Consider the following 22,745-nt stretch of genomic DNA (forward strand, 5'->3'; position numbering starts at 1 on the left):
CGCCGTTCGTCGTTGAATCGTTGGAGAAGATTGTTTCGCTTTTTGTAGCATTGCTGTGCAGATTGCCATCTTCGAGCTCCCTGTACATAGTGACAGCGTTCAGTTACGTTGGTGACAAGAAGCGGTGCCTAAAAGAAGGCGAATCAGTTATAAACGCCGGGCATATTATTTCATGTGGTGTCCAGCCGTGCAGCGATAACGACGTTGTCAAAGTGGTTTGTTTGTGCCTGTAAACGAGCAGCCTGAGAGGACCGCTCACCAAATTGAAGTGGAACTACGTCGGGATGCGATACAGGCAAGTAAATCAATCTATATGTGCCTTGCACCTCATAGCCGTTCACTACAAACTTCAGTGAAGCTGGCGTTCAGTAACATTGTCCTGTTTCGCAGGCAAAATTCTTCTGCAAAGCCGGACTATCCGGTTACTGCAAGCATGCGGTAGCGATGCCCCTTCACGTAAATTGGTGAGGCGATACGAACAGTTAAACTGGCATCCGAGAAAAAAATGGCATTTATCGCTTTGGTAGTTTGAGCAAAAAAGTGCTTCAATTTCTTCAGCGTTGCGCAGTCGCAAGTGCATTCGTTCACAATTCAAATGGAAACTTCGCTTTTTCAACTGGGCAGATCACACTGGAGTCGACACGGCACAGGACGATGCGCACACCGCGTTTCCTTTTATCTGTTTCTTATCTGTGGTGTCGTCTTTTGCCTCTTATGTGCTGTTTGTTTACCATGTGCGTAAGCAGACCCGACTAGTTTTCGCGTGCTGCCTACGTTAGTATGTGCACCTCTGTAGATATTTGGGTTGCGCTGCGCGGTAGGCTTGTTCGTAAATCCAAGTCACTGCTTCGCTCGCCTGTACTCGTAGCGCTGAAAAGAGGGTTGCTTGTAGTGGGTATTGGGGGAGCGAAATTAGCGACCGGAACGCTGATATTTTACTCACGAAGCGTTCCGTGCTTTTTGTATGAGAGGTTACTGCTATACCACAAACGACCAACACTGCGTCTTTTTTCTGCATTCTTATTAAATAACGAATAGGTCACGATGTGAACAGTATGAAAGTTGTCGCGAAAGCGTTGCTGCTGTGTTCATTTGATCAGTAATCATGATATGTTATGATTTTCTCCAGGGTTGTTATCGATACACGTGATGTGCTCTCGGCCACAGATCTGCAGCAACAGGGGGAGCGACATTCCATGAAAAAAAATGCCCAGGCTTAGCTTGGTTAAGCGAAGAATGTGTTGCATATCTCGATGGAGTTCCGTGCTGCTCCGTTGACTCGATAGGGTATTGACTCGATCGCCATTGAAACTGCCCGTGTAGCAGCGCTCGATCGCCTTTGAGTCGATAGACTATCGGTTCGATGGCCCTCGAAATGCCCGTGTGACAGGGGTATAAGACTGTCCCGGCGAAGGAGCGCAGCTCTTTTATACATATGCCGTGACGTCAATCATAGCGCAGCGCCCCTAGCGGGAGGAGTGGGAGTCAGGTGGTGGCTGCGGCCGCGCGCGACCGCGCCAGTTGGGGCCCAGCTTTTCCTCCGTGACGTCACGCGCCGGCGCAGCGCCCCTAGCGGGAGGAGCGGGAGTCAGGTGGTAGCTGCGGCCGCGCGCGACCGCGCGAGTTGGGGCCCAGCTTTTCCTCCGTGACGTCACGTGCCGGCGCAGCGCCCCTAGCGGGAGGAGCGGGAGTCAGGTGGTGGCTGCGGCCGCGCGCGACCGCGCGAGTTGGGGTCCAGCTTTTCCTCCGGCTGTCGTGACGTCACGTCACGTGGTTTGGTGGCTGCCCGGCCGCGCCCAAGGGCTGAACTGAGTGATTGCAATATACAACGCATAAAACTGTATGAGCGAAAGGCGGTAAAAAGATTCTGTCATGTGAAGAAGCTGAAAACTGCGCAACTTGACGAGGCTACAAAGCAAGAAATCCTGCAATACTTTCTGCAAGCAGATCCAAGTTCTGCCTTGGAGCTGCACATGCAAGGTCGACATGATGCCTCACTGCCAAAGGAAACTGCTGACACTCAACGCAGCATTGATCACTCCCTCATACGTTGCATTGTAGATGAGACTAAAGAAGATGATGTTGAGAGGTTTTACTCATTTTACGTTGAGGATTTGTTCTCAAGAAAAGGATTACTAAAAGTGTCCGTACAATACTTGCCTAGTCAGGAAATAAATTTTTATGAGAAGTATGTTGCTTTGTCTGAAACAAATGCAGCTGAGCTGTTGTCGGATACACTGTGACAAAACAACATAATAAAGATGCGAGAGCGAAATATTCGTTTCACAGGCAGTATGTGTCACGGTGTGTTCACATTTCAGTGACACAGTCAAAACATCTACAAATCTTAAGTTACACAGCTCCTGACAGGAGCTGTATTCAAGGGCTACGCTGCAACTGAGCACAGCAAACGTTGTGACTTTATTGCGCTGAAAATCTACAAAGAGGCTACGGTGACAACATTTGGTCGGTTCGGGCTTGTGAAACCAGCAGTGTCGTGGCTGGGGTTCGGTCCTGACGGCATCATAATGGATGTAAGCTTGCAAGCTGCTGTTAAACTAATCGAAGTCAAAAGTGCAGTGCTTGGAAGCCAGTTTTCCACAATATAAAGGCCAAAATTTGAAGTACATTCGCAATGACAGTGAGAACTATGTTCTAAATGAGAGGAACTGCCAGCTGGATATGTTTTTGCTGAGAGTTGACAAATGTGACATCGTAATATATTATCAGACATCCAGGCACTAGTTAGCACTGTCCCAAGAGATGATATCTGCATTGAAAAACTTGTCAGGAAACTGCATTTTGTGCACTTCAAGCATTTTTTGCCTCTTCTTGCTACAGTGACACCTGTTTAAATGTGCTCTTTGACAAGCAGCGTCTCATTATAGTAGGAAGCCCCTTAAGAAAACAGCTGTTGATAATAATGCGCCGTAGTCCGCGATGGCCTGTTTTACTCTGTTGACCAATCTCCATAAGTTTTAAAGCGAAAGCTTTACTGGCCGCGAACTTGCGATTTCGCCGTGGCGGTTCTACGAAGAGGCACATGACATCACAACGCGCGCCTCGCCGCGGAGCCGAACCTGTCTGGCCGGGCCGGCGGTGGCTGTCGCACTCGATGTGAAATAGAGACGTTCTCCAAGTCTCCGCCAGTGCGGTCAGAGTGCGTCGAAGCCGCCGAACGCGTCGGCGGTCAAGCGCAGTTGCAGTATAGAGGGTCTCGCTTTGGCCGACGTGACGTCGCCGTGCAGCGCGCGCGTTACGCCGGAGTATAAACGCGCCTTAACAGAGCCTGCGCTTAACCGCGAACCAACGTATCCGGTGGCGGCATCTATGGCAGCGTATGAAACCCCCGCACGCTCACTGAGTAATAAAAAAAAACCTGTGCTGAGGCTCGGAGTCGAACCAGGCGTTTAAGGTGGAGACGCTACCACTCCGCCACGATGGCACAAGCTTTAAGCATGAATAAAGGGGCATCTAGCAAATGCACTCCTCCGATGCAGAAGTCTTCGCGCTTTCGCTACGTATATCTTGGCCTAACAGAGCTAGGCCACCAGCATTATTTTTATGTTTGGCTACATCAAACGAGCCATCGGCATCAAAACCCCTGTTTCGTTTGGTGGTTAGCTGTTTGTTTAGGCAACAATAACTTTAACACCCGACTACTTTTTCTCATGAAAGAATTGTGTGGCGGTCACCATCGTTAGCAGAAGTTGCAGTATGTGCATTGTTATCCCCTTGTCGCTACAATGCTGCTTGTTTTACTAGGCATTTTATGAGAAATTAACACTGAAGCTATACAATTATACACTTAATAAAAATTTTCCTCAGTCACTCAGCAGCAGCTAAGATTGTCTGTAATAAAGAAAATTGTTCATTAATAGCCTTTGGAAAGGCTGTTTTAAGTGTATTTTAGAATTCCTCTTGAGTTTTGTATTGTCCATATTGTTGTAAAGATATCTAACATTTCCAGCACTAAGTAACATTGTATATTCAGACCAGTGGTGCAGCCAGAAATTTTATTCGAGGGGGGGGGGGGGCTCATGTTGCAGCGCGGCCTCCTCATAGAATTTGTGGAAGGATCAAAGGCAACAATAATAACTGCATTGCCATTGACAATGCCATTGCGTATTAGATAACGCTACGCACTTTCTAGACAAGTGAAATATGTATTTTTAATATAAAATAATGTATTCGTATGTCTTAAAAATCGTGGCAGACATGATTACAAAACATAAAACTGAGTAGGGGACAACGCACAGGAGAGAAGCAAACAGGACGAGCTCTTCTTGCTTATTGCTTCTCTTATATGTCTTGTCCCCTGTTCAGTTTTATGTCTTGTAATCATGTCACACCAACTATCCCCTTATCGTTCACTCGTGGCAGACATAACTGATACCAATGCTTTCATGTTTTTGCGTATTTAATAAGTAAACAAATTATCACACGAATTCTAGAGCTATATCGGCCCGGAACCATCAAAGCAGTGCATGCCGGTGATATGAAAAATGTAAAAGCCATGAAATTAGCAAGTAGAGGACAAATATTTTAATGAATGTTTGTTGTTCAAGAACCTTTACATTTTTGTACATATGGAATGGCCAGGGAAAAATCTCAATGCGTGGACCTTCGTTCCAGTGTACTGCGCAGCAGCAGCTGTCACCGGTCATGTATTGCGAGTAACTGCACAGAAATTTTAGTCGCAACAGCGAGCCATCGGTAGGCCCTTGAAAGTTGGTGCTAGGATGGGGCCCCTTGCGTTACATGACTCCAGGTGCATGGGCGTTGCCACGAAACCCAACCTGAGTTACCAATGTTCGAGCCAAGATGTCGTTTATAGTCTGAAAAAGACACAGTAGGTGACAAAATCCAGAATGACTTCCGGCGCCGGTGGTTGTTTTGGTCAGCGGTGCGTGACAGTTCGAAAAAATTTCGGGGGTCAGGGGGGGGGGCGAAGCCCCATAAGCCCTCCCCCCTTGCTACGGCCCTTATTCAGATGCTATATAACATTGATGTAACTAACTGTTTTCTCTGTTTTTGTATATTTACCACTGCCTCTCTGTAATTCCACTGGCCCTGAGGGGTAATGTAAATAAATAAAATAAATAAATACGAATATTTGCAAACTAGTCCCAGTAGGCCACTATTTCAGAATATGTCATTGTCTACTGTGGGCGGGGAGAGATTAACTGGCCCGGCTGCTATAGACATCAGTTCATCCACACAACTCAAAAGTTTTTAAGGCAATAATTCATTAAATAATTTGAGCAACTTTATCCTCTGCGTTGCCTTTTCCACATGAATTCTGGCTCGTGCAATTTCTGCTGCATTGATTGCTCCCTCCGCAGAAAACTAAATCTTATTCTTGAGAAAAGTTGGCCTTACAATGCCGATGCCTTTGGTTGCACAAAGGTCATCAATATAAAACCCTTTGTCAACCATGACATCACCTTCAGGAAAACCTAGCAAATCTGAAACATATCCTTTTTTCACTGTTGCCCTGTCAAATGGTCAGCCCCAAAGGCCTTAGCAACCTTTATCAGTCCTGCAAACGAAAATCCAATCAAGAACTTCACAGAATGGTTGCCCTTGTAATGCGAATATGAGTAGATATTGCAAGACAGACGTTTATACTTCTAAACTGCTATTTCAGCCCCATCGAGCACAATTGCGACGCTTGAGAATTTGTGAAACCATTTGGGCAAGTATCCTTTCACATTTTCTTTTGTAGGCCGCTTAATTCCTACCGACAGCACACTGGCTAACAAAGGTACGGTTTCATAAAAGTTCCTTGACATAGTTGCTTTGCACACGCCAAACAACACAGCAAGACTCGAGAAAGAGAAACCAGTTTTTAGTTTGCATAATACAACTAAAACTCTGTCCCTTTCTGAAAGTTCAGTTTTTCCGCTGTCTAGATTCTCCATTGCCTTAAATATTACTTGCAGTGTTTTATTGTTCTAACACCAGTAAATGTATTCGATTTAGATCCAGAGTTCGATAAATGGGATAGCTTGAAAGGTAGTTCAGAGCCGTCCGAAGTTGTGACTTGTATGGCTTTCTCACTTTGGTCTTCACTCCTGATGCCGCAGATGTTGTGGCTGGGTCCGGCGCTGCGAAGAGCTGCAGTAGCGCTTCTGCTGCAGTCCGTTCCATGGACGATGGCCTCAGACATTCCTTCATTGGAACATCACTGATATAAAAAGTGACATCCGAAGGAAAGCAAAAGTCATATGGACCTCAAAAAAAGGCCAATCTTGTTGACTGGTGAACACACAGCCAGTGCTGCAAGTAATTAAAAGCTGCAGCCATACATAACAATCATATTGCAGACAGAAGCGCTAATAAAGATGTAGACGAACGTATAAAGAGGCGTACATTTGACAGTTACAGATACAGAAGACAAAGTCACGAAGGCTTATCAGGCAATGCGTGGTTGGCTACGCTATAATACTACTGCGGATCTTTTGAACGGGAAAATCAAAATGCAGTTTTTGGGATTAGGCTGGTCTGTAACAGTAATTGCCTGGAACAAATCTGAGATGCTTTTTGCACGAGTTTAACTTTTTCCCCCTTCGTGGCCGCAGTTGTCGCCGACACACCTGGAGGGAGAAAGCGGTTGTGGGGAGGTGTGCACTTAAGATAAAAAACACATAGCTTTATAAGATTTAACCGTTTTAAAACAGTGAAAATCAAGCCGAGCTCTGCTAGATGCAATAAAATGTTTTTTGTTATTCACCGTTTTATTCAATAGCTGAAAGACGAGGTTGAGAAAGAGCAGGCGAACAGGTAAACGAAACCAAAAGGACCGAATACCTTGCGTTGCTGCTCGTAGTGACGCCGTTCGTGCCCTAGCAGTCGAGGCAGCTTCCCGAGTTGCTGAGAGAGCTCTGTCGTGCGGTCACAGGGGTAGTTTTTATGAAGGAACAGCTCATTTCTTCAGTCTTCTGAGCTTCCGTGTCCTAACGGCAGTCTCCGCAAATTCTGCATACCACAATGCATAGCCAACACGAAGGACTGTAGGATTAATCTCTCAACATATTTGAATGCATCGATATTGGTTTGTCCGCGTAAACGAGCGAACAATAATTCGCTCGCTCTAATAAAAAACACAATGAATTAGTTTACGTTTATGTGTATGGGTGTTAAACGTCCCAAAGCGACTCGGGCTATGAAAGACGTCGTAGTGAAGGGCTCCGGAAATTTCCACCACCTGGGGTTCTTTAACGTGCACTGACATCGCACAGTGCACGAGTTTCTAGAATCTCGCCTCCATCGAAAATTAGACCGCTGTGGCCGGGATCGAACCCGCGTATTTTGGGACAGCAGCCAAGCGCCGTAACCACTTAGCCACACCGGCGGCTACAATGAATTAGTATATCACTCATCAACATTGCTCCAGAAGAAATCACTGGGACAGAAGTGCTGACTGTACACCCTCACGTTTCTGGACATCCTTTTTTCGATGCACAGCTTGACGATCCAAGCTTCCTTCAAATGCTTTCAAAGTGGGAAGGAATGCAGGCTCACTTCTCCCTGGCGAAGGCGAGCTCTCCCCATGCACTAGGGCACACAACACATTCGGTTGCTTCGAAAAGGTTTCTTGATGTTTGTTCGCATGGGTGAGGAATTTGTAGCACCAATCAACAGCACATCGAGCCGCTGCGAGGAAGAACGTCAGCCGCACAAATGTACGGACGAAAACACGGCGCGAATGAAGCGTGCTCGCCTTCCGTCCGGTCCGGCGTGACATCCATTTGCAGTTTACTGATCTCTCCGCGTGGTGCTGCGTCACTCACTGAAGCACGCGAATCTCGCTCATCATCCGCCGGATCTCTAGCCACCACAGAGGCAAGAACGACTGGCACCTCTGCGGCCTTCTTCATGCCTCTGTCCTAAGCCGCGTGCTCTACTCCATCTTATATCTCCTGCTCTCTCGCCATGACATGACGCCTTGGTTGTCCTCATTCTTTGGGCATACAACGTCGTCCTCTTCCTTCACATAAATACACCTTCCGACTGACTCCTACAGCTAGCCCTTTACAACACAATGGTGGGCCGGCATGTCCTGCATTTTCCTTGAAACCCGGACACCGGCCAGTGATCCAGCATTACTCTGCACATCAAGACCCATACAAGAAGAACTGCTCATTAAGCCGCTCCTCCGTAGCATGCACCCCTAACACCATGATGATCGCCCAAACCGGTCACGGCATGCGTAAATGTTCAACATTCTTGGACAAAAATTTTGAATATTGGAATATTGTAAGGTACTGTTAAGGAAATATTGAAGGTGATGGTCCATTCCTCCGATGTGTAGCAAAATCTTTCCTTTGAAGTGTTTCCATCGCTGGGATCGAGTATTCAAGACCGCCACAGAAAAGCGATGAAGAACGCTTTTTTCAATAGCAAAAGCATTAATAGCAAAAAATGCAAGTCTGCCGACGGGAGATCTGCGGATATATTGATTTTTATAGTGAAATCTTACTATATATGAAAAAATTGCATTCATAAACTTTTTCTCGTTCAAAAGCGCTTTTGTTCAGAATTGTTGGGTATGGCAGCCTGTACGGCCGATGAAGCGGTCGCTGCCGTTGTGGATCACACCCTCTCCATCGGTACACACACCCAAACTCCCCACAGACATCTCCTCCGAAGCTACAAAGGAAGCCGCCATTGCCCTCGCCATTGTCAACAAAAAAGCCCTATATGTGTTATCGGCATCAGAAAGTGCAATTTGAAGTTTCGCGCCAGCCATGGCTCTGCTTTTTGCATACTGGACTGGCCTAGTGCACCTCCGCCCCGTCGTGCGGAGCTGAATTGAGTGTCCGCCTACATTGCCAATCTTGGAAACGAGGCACCCAACCTCTAAGACAAAGGCTCTTTAAACCGGCCTCTGGCGGCCTCGGCCTCCCACCCCGGGTTAACGGAGGAGCGCGCGTACACTTTCAGCGAGCTGACGCAGGCCTCCAAGGCCTCACGTCCGCTATACGCTCGCTCACCATCACACTAGTCCTTCAGGAATCGCCAGGTAACCCTTTAGCGCAAATGACAAACACTCATTCCCCTCTCCTCTCACTGTTTCTCACTTGCACCCCTTATTCTTCACTTTACCCTGTATTCTCTGTCCTGAACCTGTTGTTTTTGCTCTCTTATCTCCTTAGGCATTGCCCTTTGGATCCTGAGTGGGCTCGCCGTGCCGCAGCCAAACTCCTCTGAATTTGTGTAATCCTCGCACCTGCAACCAGGGGAACCACCTCTCTGCCTTCATCACCACCATAGCCAACGCTACCTTCAAGAAATGCGCTTACAATTTTGTATGCTCACACTCTCTGCAATGACCTCAGCCCTTAAGAGAACAGAAATAAATAAATGGTCACCGTACCCAAAAATCTTTTAACGTGTGAGGGCAGTTATTCAGGCCTCACAGGCGATGCCCACTAGAGAACAAAACAAGTTCAGTCTGGACACAGTTAACGTGACAAAGAGGGTGGCCGTTTGGTGCCCAGCTTCCGCCGGTCGCAATTTACAAAACTGGTCGGAGTCAAAGGTTCACAAACACAAACAAGCCTTATACAGCAAAGAGACGATGCAGAGGAAGTACATAATACTCTTAAGCACACATTCAAAGAGCTAAACCTAAGAGTCTGCCCCAGATAGAGAGATCTTGCGACTCAAGTGCACTAATGCACGTGAGAGGACAACAAACGAAACGCGAATTGTTCACCTGGCGCACTGCGAAAGTCTAACGACCGGAGGATCACTAAAGTAGCCACCCCGAAGGCTGGCGGGCGCTCCCTCTTTGGTCTGCTGGCTGGGAGAGGGTGCTCTTGAGCTCTGGAGTCATTTGATAACGAATTATTCAAAACAACCGAATTGACTCCTGTACAGCACGGGCTGACCGCCAGCGCTCGGCTTCCTTCTCTTAAGACGCAGTGCGAATGCTAGTTACTTCAAAAACGGCATGGCAAGAGCACGCGCATGTTTCGACTCTACAAGCGCTCTCTCAACCTCTCACCGGGATGCGAGCCGCTACTGATCAGGATAACAGGAACCTTCCAGAAGGCGGCAGTCATGTCTCCTCCGTCCTGTCGTAGCCACTTTAAAGTGAAAGGGCATCCTTTAACACGCGCGAAGTTTCGCGCTCCCCGCCAGTGGCGGGAGAGTCCTTCTTTCTGTGCTTGTAGATTCGACAGCTTGCGCAGGCTTGCTTCTATTTGCACCGCTCAGTGTTTTTAAATGTGCGCCGAATTGGGTGGCGCTGCCTCTTCGTTACAGGGTATTGTGCAATACTGTTCGACAAACAAAATCGCGGGCACATGCATAACGATTGACAAATACAAAAATTTATGCTTGAATACGATCAAGCTCACGAAACAAAAAAAGTATTCGACAGATGCCACGTACATGCCTTGCAGACCTCTCGCATGTGCTTAAAGAAACGAAGTGGCGCTGCGGTCGCTAGCGAGATCGCAGTAGGGAAGAAGCCAGGGAGCGGCGTCGCGGGGAGGTCGTCAGAGTGGGTTTTCAATGCTGGTAGGCACGTTTTCAGTTTCGTCTAATTGCAGGAGTGATTGATGCTTTAAACCTAGTAATTCCGCTCGAAGTACATGGGCTTGCCTTCACTGCGTGCGGCGTGTGCCGGGAAATAGCTGGGCACCCTCTACCGCATATATAGTTGGTGGTAAACAAAAAAATGATTGGTGCAGTTGACTTCCGCGCTAGACATTGAATGAAATATTAAGTCTCCAACACTCTGTACTAGTCTGCATGACATTACTTCGGGAAAATAGCAGAAGCGCTGCCGTCGTCTCGACCAAGCAGACGCACGCTTGGCATTCGATGACACATCTGCTAAGCAGTGCGGTGTCAACTAGCGCTGCACTTTAACCAGCTTATTCCCGAGTATCTCGCTGCAGTCGTTTACCTGAGTGTTTTTGTTAGTTTACCCCTTTAACAAATCGCTTTCCGGGCAATGCAGGGTTCTGAAAGAACCATTAGCTCAGGGCCATAAATACTACTCGGCTACTGCACTGTGTATGATGTAATTTTCTGCTTTTTCTTATTCATAATTGGTCGCCAGTGCACTCGTGTTCGACCTGCCTCCGTCGCATGTATGTGTTTGTTTTTGCTCACGTGGCTTTTATAAAGGCCACAATCATTTTCAAGCTATCTTCTTAGCTTTTGGCCGGTGGCATAATGTGAACATGTTATTGTCATTTTCTGACGTGGCTCATACAAGCACTTTTGGAAATAAAGTGGCCTTGATCTTTCCAAAAACTACATCTACTAGGCGTAGCCAGGTGTGCGCCGACATGCTTCCGCGTGCTTCATGGCATTGTTTTCCCACCACTTTCACGCAGTGGCAATAGCATCCACAAATTAAAGCACGTTGCAATACCGACAATTCCCTCCTGTGGCAGTTTCCTTGCAAACAAGCTTCGCGATCACGCACCGCTTCATGAAATAGGGTATGACACACCGTCAATGAAAAGAGTTAAACGCGCTGAACGTGCCTGTTCTGATAGGTTAAAGCACGGTATTCTAACCATACCATTGTGACCGCGCCACTCATACAATTCAGGAGACCTCTCTACAAAAAAAAAACTACAACAATTAACTATGCCGATCACATTAAGCAACAGTCCCAAGTAAATATGAAATGAATGCAAGCGCCCTTGTAAAGCCGTAAAACTGCCACACATATAAACATGCGATGCTATGGACAAAAGAAAGCATTTCTTGGTCGCCAAAAACTCGGTTGGCACCCCATGCACGGCAAAACGGCTTCTGGCCTTCGAAGGAGTCGAAACGCTAAGGTGCCTATGTGCTGTGCGATATCAGTACATGTTAAAGATCCCCAGGGGGTCGAAATTATTCCGGAGCCCTCCACTACGGCACTTCTTTTTTCCTTTCTTCTCTTAGCCTTTCCTTTATCTCTTCCCTTACAGCGCTGTTCAGGTGTTCGCTGATATGTTAGACAGATACTGTGCCATTTCTCTTCCCCAAAAACCAATTTTCATTTTTTTATACATACGGCGGCAGCTAAGCCTGTGCAGTTGTTTTTTGTTCCTAGCGCAGTTTTAAGCTTACTATACTGATTTATAGACTAATGAGAGTTATATCTTTCTCGCTACGAAATATTTGCCGCACCATTTGGGTGACAGCGGGGATCAAGACCCAGACTTTGGTCTTACTACCGCAGCCTATTGCCTGCTGCGATATTTGTCGGCCAGAAACGTATTTAGGCTAATTTAATTCCTTTTTTTATACTACTACGGGTGTCCCAAAGTGACGCAGCTCGCCAGAACGCGCTGTCTCTTCCACCGGCGGGCCCCGCGAGCTGCGGTAGGTATAGTGAGGTGGAACGTGCTTTGCCTACAGTGCGAAAGTCGTTCTGACATCAGCGCCACCGCATCTTCTTAGCGTCGGGGCGCGAAGGAATTGTGTACAGCTTTGAGAAGCGTGTGAACGTCAGGTCGCACACTATCAGAAAAATGTACCACGAGCCAGCGGGTCTCGCCTGTGTGCAGTACCGAGTAATGTATCCTCTACGCCAAGACTGCAGCATATCTCTTTAAACCGCGACAGTAGTGGGTGAATAGCTAGAGGGTTATTAATGAGTGTCCTTCTGCAGATGGACAGGTTGTGACAACTGAATAACACAAGAATTTCAATGCTCAGCTTAAGTAAACAATAAAGCAAATATCTAGCTTTACTCCTTTTATGCATATATAAGAAAGCGCAGTTGGTATCGATCAAGAACCGAAGTGCGTTTCTAGCAGGCCTTTTTTTAATTCTGGACGAAACTGCAGAAATCTATGTTGCTCAATGTTTTGAACTAAAGCATCTTCGACGGAAGTCTACCTGGTTGGGTTCTTGAAACAAAAGATTAGAGAAAACTGATGCCATCTAATATATTATCTTTGACCAAAGTTTCGGGACCAACTCAGTCCCTTCTTCAGGGGTGACTAAAATGAATGCCAGCAACAGCGTTCAGGGAGTCCTATTCATTGCCGGCTTCATGGCGCATCCAGCTCACAAAAGCGGCGATGAATATGACTCCTGGAATGCTCCCCTCCGTTTACTTTAATGGACTGCGCCACGTGCTAACATAGGGAGAGAGAATGCAGCCCCTTGGTGCTGCTGGCACCTATTTTAGTCACTGCTGAAGAATGGACTGAGTGTCCCGAAACGTTGGCCAAAAAGAAAATATTGGTTGGCGTCAGTTTTCTCTCAACTGTTGATTTAATGCTTATAGGGATCGCCCAAGGTGGAGCAGAATTGCCATAATCCTTGGACCAACTTCTTTCCCACTTCCCGTTATTGATCAGTTCGCTCTCACCCGTCCATATGCTAACCACGGTTTCCCCGGTTAGGGGCTAGTCTCTGGTTCGAACCCGGGACCAGGACGAATTTTTCTTAAACTACGAAGTTTCTGTAGAAGCTGCATAGCTTTCCATCGTATCCGTATGACTGCGCTTGGTTGGGTGCTAGTGAGAAATATTATTGCACAAAGCCATGCGAGGAATTTGCGGACATGCCAATCATCAATGTTACCAATTAGCCACTATGTGCGATTAGAAGCTGAACAAGTTTTAGCATTCAAACTTCGCGAATTGCTAGCAGCTACAATAGCAACTGCACTTATTCTCTAGACGTTGAGCAATTAGCAGTAAGTGTGAAACAGATATCAGAGCCCGTTACAGCAGTACGGCTGCTTTGAAAACTGGGTTTCTTCGCCAGTACCCCGGGTGTCCGATTTTAGACGGAGGCGTCTATAACGCCCCTCACCAGGATTGGGGGTACCCCACTTCGAGACCTCGTGGCAGGCGGGTGCAGGACGCGTTGACGGATGCCGAGTTTGTGCTGCTCAACCATCCTGGGACAGCAACATGGCCAGTGCGTAAAACTCACAGTGCTTCCTACGCTCCAGACTTGACGTGGTGGTCAGGTCCGGGTACTCTCTCCTGGCACATGCAGCCAGACTGCTGGGGAAGTGATCACCACCCTATTATAATCGGCCTTCATACCTCACATTTCCGACCTTAATGCTACAAATCAAATCAAATCAAATCGTTTTTATTCACCAGACATTCACTGGTTGGAGCACCTGGGCTAAAAGCTGCTCAAGGCAGCTTGACGAGGCCCAGGTGACCATTACAAGATAGGGCGTGGTGAAACGTGAAAAGACTACAATGTAGACATCTTGAGATAAACAGCGCAGAAACAATGAAAACTGACGTGTTCACACGTGCGCTACAGAAGTGCTCAGAGATCAAGATATATAGTACATAAAACATTCTAGCTCCAATAAATAATTCATGTAATAAAACATTGTAATCAAGGCATTAAGTTCTGAGACCTATCGTATTTCCCATACATAACAGCCGGAAAACTGCTCGAAATGGCAGACATTCGCCAGTTATACATTTATTAAAACACCACAGCACATATGTCAACTAAAAAAAATGGCAACAAAGTACAACAAAACAGGTGCACTAGGTCATGTGAAAAGCACAACTTATTCAACAGATATGTTGCGTAAGTCTAGTAATCAGAGCACTGATTCATGCGTTTTTTATTCTGAGATGTTAAGAAATTGTTTCCTCAACAATGTTCGGTGATCAACTGGGACAGTTTTCGCTCCTGTCTGGAAAATCCATCTTCAGATTCTTCGCCAACCCTTGTTGAGCGCATACAAACAGCCCTAAACAGTGCTATAACTATCACCTTAACTGATAAGTCATTTCAACAGAAAAAAAGGCAGACGCCGACCAAAGGTTTTTGTCAAAACAGACGTTTCGGCTTCCATACGGAAGCCTAGGTCGCTAAATTTTTATTGTAGAACCGCAACGCTTAAATAGGCTTCAATAATCGTCCCAGGCACCTTGCATACGTTGGCGGGAGATTGCCGATGTTACGATTGTCTTTTTTTTTCGGTGGTCTGAATCACCAAGGACTCGAGATACTGGCGTGAAAGCCAGTTCTTTTCTTTGGCGATGATAGAAGCCATTTCCCAGCAGATATCATGACCTGCGCCTTACGGCGTGCTCCGCAAGTGCGTTGGAAGTGACTTTCTCGTTCATCACGTCCGACATGTGTTCTTTCAGACGCCTTTCAAAATTCCCGCTCTCGCCGATGTAAACATAGTCGCACCTGGCGCAGGGGTTTCTGTACACAACACCCGGAAATTTTTTTCTTTCTTTAGTTTGTCCTTGACATTCACGAGCTCGTGTCGTAACTTGCGGGCGGGAACGTGGGAAACGTGCACGTCGTACGTGCGCAGGACACGTCCCAGTGCTTCACTGATGCCTGGTACATAAGGTATGGCGACACGTGCTTTGCAATGGCTGCCGACCGGTTCCGCTGACCGCACCGAGCGACGTTCAACGGAGTCCAAAAAATTCCTCGGGTAGCCGCAGTTCATCAAATCACGACGCATTTGTGTCAAGTCCGAGGCACCATCTTCAGGTCTTGAGCAGATATTTCGGGATCGTTGAATTAGCGAAGCCGCAACTGCACGATTGTGGCATGCCGGGTTAACAGAGTTAAAATGCAGGTATCTGCCCGTGTGGGTGGGCTTCCTGAAGACTTGAAATATAAGGCGGCGGCCATCTCTCTCTACTGACACGTCCAAAAAAGGCAGACGGTTGGCAACCTCCTCCTCAGTAAACGTAATGGCCTCAGCGATGCTGTTGATGTGCTCTGTGAAGGCGGTGAGTGCATCCTTTTTTATGATGCAAAAGTAATCCTCAATATATCGCAGGAAGATCTTAGGCCGAGGTTGGAAAGACGCCAGTATCTCGAGTCCTTGGTGATTCAGACCACAGAAAAAAGACCTAATCGTAACATCGGCAATCTCCCGCCAACCTATGCAAGATGCCTGGGACGATTATTGAAGCCTATTTAAGCGTCGCGGTTCTACAATAAAAATTTAGTGAACAAGGCTTCCGTATGGAAGCCGAAAGGTCTGTTTTGACAAAAACCTTTGGTCGGCGTCTGCCTTTTTTCTGTTGAAATGAGTTACTACCCGACCAGACGAAATTTCGTCAGACCTTAGATTTCATTCAGTTACGTCGGTCGTATGGTCAATCAGTTATAACTCATATCCGTTAGTACGTTTCCATGGTCGTCCGGTTATCTTCGTTCAAGAATAATTTGGCTTTCAAACTCACCTGCAAAGCAAAGAATTTGATTCCCAGATCGCTCCGCTTGCTGCGACCCGTCGACTCCGCATTTGTAAGCAGCATCATAGCAAGAGCAGAACGACAACTTCTACAAGCCAGGAATTTAGACTGCAAAGACAAAACCAGGTAGCTTCAAAATCAACTCTTCTTTGCTCGTCGCAGTCTTGAGTACATATGCCCGAATGAGTTCGCGAGCATTCAACTGCATGCCAACTAAAAAGCCAGCCTACAGTCCCGCCAACGATAGGTGGCCCACAGAAACAAGCTCATCAGACTGATGCCTCGCCACAAGGAAGTGAACCCTGCCGATTTCCCTGGCGGCACCCGTTCGACCGTATAAAACCTTTCTACCTACAAGCCAACTCAACCCGAGCTAGCCGTGCTTGAGCTTGGACAAAACTTGAACGCGGGACCTGCACTGGACAAAAGAAAAATAATATGTGCTGTCGAACGTGCAATTGGCAAAGTGGACCACAGTCGCCGTGATGAAGTACGAACACGGGCAGTGAGCATTCTTGCTAAACTTCCAAACCAACAGCCCAGTCACATGCTTGCTGAGGAACGCAGTGCTGTCAACAGCCTGTGGAGGAACCAGGATATTGTTATCCTCCCCGCCGACAAGGGTAATGCCACTGTCATGTTGAACAGGCCAGACTACGACAAAAAGATGCTGGATCTTCTGCAGGACAGGAGCACTTACGTCGCTCTCAAGAAAGACCCTACATCTAAGTTAGAACGAGAACTGCAGAAACTACTTGTCGACGTGTTCCACTTCGTACCGCCTCACCATAATTCACTATACTTCAGGCTCTTCTGCTACAATGGGTTCGCGCCTGCGTTGTATGGCTTGCCAAAGATCCACAAGGAGGGCGTCCCTATGCGACCGATAGTGGACTTCACCCGTTCCCCCTCGTACGAGCTCTCGGGCTACCTTCACCGCGTCTTCGCGCCGCTAGTTGGGAAAGGATCCACGTTTATACGGAACTCGTACGAGTTCATCGAAAAGGTGCGTGACATTTCCGCAGATGACGATGACTCATGGTGTCCTTCGACGTCAAGTCTTTGTTCACAAGCGTCCCTGTGGATCTAGCGGCGGATGTATATGGCGCGGCCCTTCACTTAGACGAGAAGCTCGGCGAAAGAACACCTTTCGAGGCACCGGGCCTGTCGAAGCTCTTGAAATTTTGCCTAGAAAACACGTATTTCGTCGTCCGAGGCACCTTCTACAAACAGGTGCATGGAACAGCAACCGCGCGGCCATTTCGGTCACGGTTGCTAACCTGACCTTGGAAGCTATAGAAAACCAAGGTCTGGCGTCTTTCTAACCTCGGCCTAAGATCTTCCTGCGATATATTGATGATTGCTTTTGCATCATAAAAAAGGATGCACTCACCGCCTTTACAGAGCACATCAACAGCATCGCTGAGGCCATTACGTTTACTGTTGGGGAGGAGGTTGCCAACCATCTGCCTTTTTTGGACGTGTCAGTAGAGAGGTGGCCGCCGCCTTATGTTTCAAGTCTTCAGGAAGCCCACCCACACGGGCAGATACCTGCATTTTAACTCTGTTAACCCGGCATGCCACAAACGTGCAGTTGCGGCTTCGCTAATTCAACGATCCCGAAAAATATGCTCAAGACCTGAAGATGGTGCCTCGGACTTGATACAAATGCGTCGTGATTTGATGAACTGCGGCTACCCTAGGAATTTTTTGGACTCCGTTGAACGTCGCTCGGTGCGGTCAGCGGAACCGGTCGGCAGCCATTGCAAAGAACGTGTCGCCATACCTTATGTACCAGGCATAAGTGAAGCACTGGGACGTGTCCTGTGCACGTACGACGTGCACGTTTCCCACGTTCCCGCCCGCAAGTTACGACACAAGCTCGTGAATGTCAAGGACAAACTAAAGAAAGAAAAAGAATTCCGGGTGTTGTGTACAGAATCCCCTGCGCCAAGTGCGACTATGTTTACATCGGCGAGAGCGGGAATTTTGAAAGGCGTCTGAAAGAGCACATGTCGGACGTGAAGAACAAGAAAGTCACTTCCAACGCACTTACAGAGCACGCTGTATCGGCAGGTCATGATATCTGTTGGGAAATGGCTTCTATCATCGCCAAAGAAAAGGACTGGCTTTCACGCCAGTATCTCGAATCCTTGGTGATTCAGACCACCGAAAAAAAGACTTAATCGTAACATCGGCAATCTCCCGCTAAACTATTCAAGATGCCTGGGACGATTATTGAAGCCTATTTAAGCATCGCGGTTCTACAATAAAAATTTAGTGAACAAGGCTTTTATATGGAAGCCAAAACGTCTGTTTTGACAAAAAACATTGGTCGGCGTCTGCCTTTTTTTCTGTTGAAAATAGGTACTTACTACCCGACCAGACGAGATTTCGTCAGACCTTAGATTTCACCTCAGCTGATGTTGATTGACCGGCAACAGACCTCGGCCTTCTTAACTTGTAGGTGGCACGCCGTCAAGCCGAGCTGGTTGCTACGCGAGACCCTACTTCGGCGCAGGCACGTACGCGTTTGCATTATCTTACAGCTAAGGCACGCAAATATGAACGCGACCTCTCACGACGGCAGTGGCATGCGTGGTGTGAATAACTTTCTGCAAAATCGTCGACTGCCTCTCATTGGCGAACGTTTCGTACAATGAAACACGGTCGCCGTTCTACTGACGCAGCAGCAACGGCATGCTTCGCGGCTAACTTGTCCCAAGCTGATTTCGCCAAAGAAGCAGCGCGAAAGTCCCAAAATGCGATGTTGCGCCTTCTTCAGCCGCTAGTTTAAATATGTCAGGTATCCCAGCGCGTGTATATCAAATGCGTGTCCGTTCTATTTTCCTTAGTTGCTGACTGCAATAGATGATGCGAAACGGAAAACAGCGCCTGGCTTGCTTGGAGAATATTCAGTACGAGGTGCACAAGAACCTGAGTAGCGCTGCACTCCCTCAAATACTTGACACCATAAACAAAATATGGCTGAATTGCGTTCTGCCCGAGAGCTGGAAATCCGCTGTCATGATTCCTATCCCGACACCAGGGAAGCCTCCAACGGACTTTGAAAACTTAGGACCTATCTCCTTAACTCCTACACTGTGCAGGCTGGCGGAGAAAATGCTAGCCACACGATTGTCGTCGTGGCTAGAGCAGCACGGTTTTTATCACCCCGCACAAATTGGCTTTTGTCCATGTATTGGTACAGATAGCGGGTTGGCTGTCTTGGAATCTGCAGTTTTGTCTGCTGCCGCAGGCGCAATGTGCGTACCGTTTTAGCAATGGACATTGAATAGGAATATGAAGTCAGTCATGGAGCCATTCTGAACTCCACTGACATGCTTCATCTCCCTCTGAGAGTGCGTAGTTTAGCCGATTCATTTTTGGAAAGCAGAAAATTTGCGATACGCCTCAGCGGCGCAGCGGTCGGATCATTTGTTGCTCTCTGTGGCGTGCTTCAGGGATCAGTATTGTTGCCGACGTTATTTAATATTGCTTTCATCCCCCTGGTTTGGCGCTTACATGACATCCGTGACATAAAATTTCTGCAGTACGCTGATGACATCCCGGTGTGGAGTATTCACCAAGATCTGCGTACCCAGGAGACTGCCGTTCAATCTTCTTTAGATGTTACCTGTAATTACGCATCATCCACCGATTTCAACTTTCCGTGCACAAAACAACATACACGTCGGTTTCCAACCACTGGGGACGCCGTAAACTTGCTACAAGCCCAATCCGTCTTTGTGTATCAGGCACCCCGCTACAGGAAAGTACGAATTTAAAATCCTTGGCTTAATGATTAACCAATCGGGATCAGCGACTGCATGGCTTTCTCAGGCGAAAAGGCAAGCAATTCAGACGTTGGATTTGACCAGAAGAATTGCTCCTAAAACGGGGGGCGCAAGCTCGTTCGTTGCACGGCCTTTGGTGAGGGCTGTTCTGCAGCCACGTAATGTTTTTCAAGCCCAGTTTCAACGTCTTAAAAGAGCCCAATGGTATCGCCTTGAAGCCGTGAACCAAGAAGCTATGAGGACCATTATATGCCTTCCCCGCATCGCACCTGTCATAGCTTTACAAGAGAATGAGCAGCTCAATACCACTGATGAGCTGGTGCCGCAACGCCGTGATGCGCGCAGCCTTAATTAAGGCCGATCCAGCGCACTCAACGCATGCAGTGAGGACTTATGCAACGTCAGACTCCATTTTTCAGCCGCCAACGCCAATTCTTCCCCCATGGAAGCTTGTACAGCTCAGCGACAACAAGCCAACAGATAATCGTCTATCAACGTCTGCTAATTCGGCATCGTTGCTTCGCCAGAAATTTGAAGAACAAGATTCTTGCCTGTCTGAAGAATTCATTGTTGTCTACGTAGACGCAAGAATCCAAGCCTGCGAAGCAACAACAGCAATCTTCTGCTCAAGCAGGCCTTCCCTGAATCAAGCCTCTAGGTTTTAGCTTACGGAACCCCCTTCGTCTTTTTGTGCTGAGCTCATTGCAGTTCAAGAAGCACTCGGCCCCGTGGCCGCCACAACTACGCTTCCTGCGGCCCGCGTTGTCATCCGCACTGGCGCCCTTCAAGTAGTCCGGTTGCTACAACGTATTAGCCGCTGTCCAATGATATGTCAGGACATCGACCGGCTCACGGCATGCATCGCGCAGCCATTTTTTAAATTAGTTTTTGGGGAAAGGAAATGGCGCAGTATCTGTCTCATATATCGTTGGACACCTGAACCGCGCCGTAAGGGAAGGGATAAGGGAGGGAGTGAAAGAAGGAAGGAAGAGAGAGCTGCCGTAGTGGAGGGCTCCGGAATAATCTCGACCACCTGGGGATCTTTAACGTGCACTGACATCGCACAGCACACGGGCGCCTTGAGCCCCAACTCGATGCACACATCCTAGGCGTACGGCGGAGCGCCTACGCGCCCAGCGCCGTGCCGTGCCAAGCGTCGAAAAAAGTCATACACCTCCATGCTCCCTGTGCTGGGGCGTTCCCCCTCTCGAGCCGACCGAAGGAATTTCAAGCGTGAAGAAAGGGGATTTGGGGGGGCGCTGAAAGGACAACTTAAACCGCGAAGAAAAGTTCCAGGAACCTGGGAGAGGTTCAAGCCATAAAGAAAAGAGTCCCGGAGAGCCCCGCCGTCCTCCTATTGTTGTAAACCGGACCCCGCTTCCGACGCGCGCACAAGCGCGCGCGCTCAGGCGCGGATATCTGACATGGACAGATATCTGCCCCTGCTCGCGCCTGCGCGCGCGTCGCGCTTTGCGCATGCGCAGACAGGATCCAGCGTACGCCCGTGCGCGTAGGCGCTCCGCCGGTACGCGTAGGATGTGTCCATCGAGTTGGGGCTTTAGCGTTTCTCCTCCATAAAAACGCAGTCGCCGCGGTCGGGTTCGAACCCGGGAACTCCTGATCAGTAGTCGAGCGCGCGCAGCCATTACGTATTGAGTGGTTCCAAGGGATCCGCTGACCTCTGAAAGCAAGGCAGTTTTATCAGCCCGCCTCGCGATCCAGGCTCATCATTGCCTCGGCTCGTTCATTTGGATAACTTCCCAATCATTTCATCAAGAAAGGAACTCCTCCGGCGCCGCACACGTGCTCTCATCCCTCCGTGTGCGGTGACCCTCCCCCGCTGTCTTACCCATGCAGAGGAGGCTGCGCTTAGGAGGATCCGGGTCGGGGTTGCCCTCACACCTGCCGTCATTCGGAAGGGGCCTCAGTACCGAGATCTCGTTCCTCGGCCTCGGTGTCTGATGTGTAAAGGCGAGGACATTGAAGCCGACCTTCATCACTTACTGTGGGACTGCCCTGCAATCAAGCCTACAAGGATCCGGCACCTGAAGGTAGCGAGACTTTCACCAAGCAACTCTGTTTCATATATTGCCGGGACGCGGGAGCCATACCATCTTTCTCTATTGGACTTTATAAAATCAGCTAACCTTTTTTCTTTAATTTAATTATTACTACATCTTTAATCACACCTTCGCCCATCATTGATGCCCGGAGGCAATGAATCTCGCTTTAAAAAAAGTGGCATAAATGCTTTACACACCACCCTAAAGTAGACAGCTATGTGTAATTCATCATGGTAAGGCACCACATAAAGCGGCTCTTCTGCGCAGATGTTCAGAATTGGAGGCGGCACAAGTGTGGCTAATAACGACGCGAGACGCTAATGCTCACCGCGCTATATGCGTCAAAGAAGACACATTCATTACGAACAGAGCTGGTAGCACCAGTGAGACGTTATGTGGCCTGCGCCCTTTAGCGTGCCTGGCGCACTCCCGTCGGTAGTAATCGTACTGGGTCAATCGCACCGTCACATGCCATGTCGCGCATTCGACAGGCAACTTGCGCTGAGGTTCACCACGTAGATTTCGTAACACCCACCCCTCCCCTCCCACCCGTAGCTAGATAACGAAGCGTTTTTCGGCGCACCCTTTGTATTACAGTGACTCTAACCCGTAGTGCATTTCCGCGCCACTTCCCTGTGCTTACAGGCGCAAGCTTCCGCGCTTTGTCGAAGCCACAAGTGGCGTTCGTCAGGTAGCTC

At 48.1% G+C, this 22,745-nt stretch overlaps 1 protein-coding gene across 1 annotated transcript; it reads left to right on the forward strand.

Annotated features, from left to right (window-relative positions):
• Positions 1–16,734: 16,734 nt before the first annotated feature.
• On the forward strand, positions 16,735–20,776 carry LOC144098003 (uncharacterized). Its single transcript, XM_077630577.1, has 2 exons — positions 16,735–17,193; positions 20,693–20,776. The coding sequence occupies exons 1-2, from the start codon at positions 16,735–16,737 to the stop codon at positions 20,774–20,776; spliced, it is 543 nt and encodes a 180-aa protein (XP_077486703.1).
• Positions 20,777–22,745: the final 1,969 nt, after the last annotated feature.

The sequence above is a fragment of the Amblyomma americanum genome, chromosome 7 (assembly GCF_052857255.1).
Source record: "Amblyomma americanum isolate KBUSLIRL-KWMA chromosome 7, ASM5285725v1, whole genome shotgun sequence".
NCBI lineage: Eukaryota > Metazoa > Arthropoda > Arachnida > Ixodida > Ixodidae > Amblyomma > Amblyomma americanum.

Bases quoted from the DNA above. Each gene is read 5' to 3' on its own strand.
- LOC144098003 (XM_077630577.1), top strand. From the start codon at position 16,735: ATGCTTGCTGAGGAACGCAGTGCTGTCAACAGCCTGTGGAGGAACCAG. The intron at 17,194-20,692 runs GTGCGTGACATT...AGCTCATTGCAG, and splicing joins CGTACGAGTTCATCGAAAAG to TTCAAGAAGCACTCGGCCCC.